This window comes from Nanorana parkeri, unplaced genomic scaffold, assembly GCF_000935625.1.
Source record: "Nanorana parkeri isolate BGI_ZX_2015 unplaced genomic scaffold, ASM93562v1 scaffold2145, whole genome shotgun sequence".
Taxonomy (NCBI): Eukaryota; Metazoa; Chordata; class Amphibia; order Anura; family Dicroglossidae; genus Nanorana; species Nanorana parkeri.
Genome location: NW_017308413.1, coordinates 187631 through 191393, shown reverse-complemented (window position 1 = coordinate 191393; position 3763 = coordinate 187631). Strand labels below are relative to the sequence as shown.

Genomic DNA, 3763 nt, shown 5'->3' with positions numbered 1-3763 from the left:
ATAGACAAGATGCATCTCCCCACCAGGGCAACAGAAGCCTGACACAGGATCTAACCCAGGGGAGGCACCCCTACCAGCTGTAGTGAAACTACAAATCCCATCATGCCTCACATCAACACCTCTGACAAGCGTGCGGGAACTAGTAGCACTCGCAGTTGCGCCTTCCTCGATCTCTGCTGCAATGCCAATTTAACATCCTCATTTTAGATTTGGATGTAAAAATGTTTTGCGATCACATAAAAAGGGGGCCACCATAGTTCTGAGCAGAGCAGCGACCGAAAAAGGGGGCAAAGCAGACAAAATGATAACAACGCACATGTACGCACACCGTCCCATGCCCCACACAAGCCAGCAAGCCCCAGCTCTCCGGCTCCGTCGTCTGGCGCCCCCCAGAGGTCACTTCCTCCTATGACAGGTCACACCGAGGGCTGGACCTGCGCTAGAGGTTTCCGAGGCGACGCGGCCGGCGCGGGTTTGGTTTTCATTGCGGTCGTTTTGTCCCTTAAAGCCTGAAGAAGATTTTCCTTCCCTTCCGTCGGCTGCCGGCTCTTGAAGTAGCAAAGTCTGCAGACCGAGTGGTACTTGTCTGCGCCGCCGATCACCTCCACCTGCAGACACAATGTTAGAGCTCAGTACAGGAAATCAACACGCCTGCTCAGTATCACATTGACTACAATTCACAGATCAGCTACTCCGACACCTGAGGCTACCTCCATTTACTACTCCGGCCCCCCCCCCCAGCTAGGGGTGGAACTACAAATCCCATGAGGAATCTCTCCCATGAGGCATCTCTCTCCAGGAGTCATGTCTGTGAGAATCTTGCAATGCCTCATGGGATTTGTAGTTCCACCCACAGCTGGAAGGTCAGAGTTTGGCTGCCCCCGATTTAGTATAAGGCAGGGGGCGGGCAACCTCGGCTGTCCAGCTGTTGTGGAACTACAAGTCCCATGAGGCATTGCAAGACCGACTACCACAGGCATGATGGGATTTGTCATTTCACAGCGGCAGGGCCGAGGTTGCCAGCTCCTGCTATAGTGACTAACGGCCGGCTACAAAAGCAGAAGGCCGGAGGATACAACCAGGACGGCAACATAGGAGGGAATATGGAGTATAATAAAGGAGAACTATGAGGGGGGGGGGAGGGGCTTGTCACTCCCCTCATAGTTCTAGCCGACCTGTGACAATGAGACTGTCACAGGTCGGCTCAGTAGATCGGGAAGTGAGCGAACACATACCGGCGCTCGCTCACCTCTCGATCCTGTGCCGGCAGAGAGCCGTGACTGTCACTCACTGCTCCCAGCACCGACTGGCGGAACGAACGGGTACAACTGGCTAGATAGGCGGAGCCAGCTGTCAGTCACGCAGCTGGGCGGATCCCGTCATCTACGTCGGGATCCGCTGCGGCGTCTCAGTATACCGCGAGCTGTAGCTCCCTATATACTGAGCCTAGGGTGATGGGAGGACGCTAGTTTGTGTCCTCCCGTTACCCTAAGGAGAACTATGGGGGAAAGTCCTGACCCCCCCATAGTTCTCCTTTAAAGCCCTGCAAGTCCAAATCATCAAGGTCACGTTTTTATGGCTGCGTCTGCTGGGGAGGTTCTCCCCTCACTTCCTGTCTGAGGAAGGCACAGAGACAGGAAGTGAGGATAACTCACCCCTGTGGGGACACAAGACTATAAAAACCTCTTTGGGGGTCTCTCTCTTTTCCCAGTTCCCCCCCCCCCCCTGACGGAGGAAACACGGAAAACTGAGGAGCGAAGGGATGTTTCCTAGTAAAAGGGGGTGGAGCCTCTCGCAAGCTGTTCTGGAAGACGAATGGGACATTTAAAATGTCCTGGTCAAAGCCCAGACCTCAATCCAGATGAAAATCTGTGGCGTGACTTGAAGATTGCTGCACAACAATACAACCCAACATGAGAGTCGCAGCAGTTCTGTCTTGAAGAATCCCAGTGATTGGATGTGCCGAGCTAATAGGGCCCGAGTCCAGGACCGAGCCATGTCAGGCAGCAAATGGGGGCATTACAAAGTGTTAACTTTTAGGGGGGGTGAATACTTATGCACACTCAGGATTTCTGCATGTGTGTCCCAATCGTCTCACAATAAAAATGATTTCGCACCTACAAAGCGGTCGCCATGTTGCGCTCATCTCACGTTTTTATGATTCCAGATATTATAATACTTAATGAGCTATAGCGCGCCCTCGCCCGCCCCTACCCACCTTCCTCTGTTAACAGGTTTTATTTTTTACCCCTAAAAATGTGACCACGTGACCAGACCATGGGATTGGCTGGGTATGGGCCCATTCACGCTTTACCTTTGGGTCTCATTTTGCCCCGCCCCCCCCGATTCATTTTCCAGATATGTCACATGATCAATCGGTGTTGATGGGCGTCATTACTCACTTCATAAGAGGAGCTGAACTCTGGAAGCTATACCCCCCAATCAGCAGGCAGAGGGCAAAGGACTGATCACCATTGCTGGCTTCGGTCTCCCTTCATCTGATCTTCCCTCATTATGGACTTAACATGCCTTGTTCTGCATGGTCGCTATATGGAGGCGGCCATCTTGGCAGAGGCGGGGAGCCTCCAGGAAGGAGAACAAAAGATCAGCACACTAGTGACCTCAACAAATCTCACTTCAATGTCTCCCGAGAGTGACAGTCAGAGGCGGCAGTGCCCGAGATGATCTCACGCTGCAGATATACAGCTATGAGGATACAGGAGAGCCTAGGCACCCCCACATACCAGGAACCCCACAAAACAGGCAGATTATTTCTTCACCTTCCCCGATAGCAAAGCTTCGCTTTTTCACTTCGGGTCCAAATTTACACCATGACACCCAATTGTGCGCTAATTTACTTTTGAAGCTTAACACCGGGAATAGGGATCCAACAGACCCCAGTCACTACAGTGTGGGGGCGGAGACAAGACCAGTCACCCTGCACAAGGAGTGAGGGCGGCAGTGAGCGGTCTTTATTACAGGAGGGGGCGGAGACAAGACCAGTCACCCTGCACAAGGAGTGAGGGCGGCAGTGAGTGGTCTTTATTACAGGAGGGGGCGGAGACAAGACAAGTCACCCTGCACAAGGAGAGAGAGCAGCAGTGAGCGGTCTTTATTACAGGAGGGGGCGGAGACAAGACCAGTCACCCTGCACAAGGAGAGAGCGCAGCAGGGACCGGTCTTTATTACAGGAAGCTGCAAGTCTCACACGGGATGACTGCGCAGACAGGACTCTGGTACGAGGACAATATTTGCTCATCCTGGAATTGAAAGGCTTTAAAGCACGTGGATCTGCCTGTATAATGATCTCAATGGAGAGCACGTCTGGCAGAGGTGTGACTGCGGCCAAGGACAGGGGGTGTGGAATTCCTGACGACCGGGACATGCAGTTTCGGGCGCCGGGCGAGTCGTTTTTTTTTTTTTGTACATTTAGCTCTGCGTCAGGCAAGCGGAGATATATGTACAGCGGGGAGCCAGCGCTGGTTTTTAGACGAGTGATCCGATCGCTTGTGTCAAATCGAGCAGCGGCCATCTTCTCCGCCGCGGTTTTCGGGGGGGTCACTCGCTCTTCTGGGGGACCCGAGACCACGGCACGACAGCTCAGCCATAGAGAGTGTAGAGCGGACCAAGAACGTCCGTTCCTGGTCCGCTCTGTGTGATCAGTGAGACTAATCACAGCGCCACCTGTCTCAGCCGTCAGGAACTGCACAGAACATCTGTTCTGTGTCGGGAGGGCAGGTACCATAAAGAGAACCTGTCACCT

General features: G+C 53.3%; 1 protein-coding gene across 1 annotated transcript in view; it reads right to left on the bottom strand.

The window, feature by feature from the left end:
- Nucleotides 1–416: 416 nt before the first annotated feature.
- Nucleotides 417–3763, bottom strand: part of TK1 (thymidine kinase 1) — a 7463-nt gene continuing 4116 nt past the window's right edge. The window contains exon 4 of the mRNA XM_018572834.1: nt 417–608. Coding sequence (XP_018428336.1) covers nt 417–608 — 192 coding nt within the window. The remainder of the gene's footprint in view (nt 609–3763) is intronic.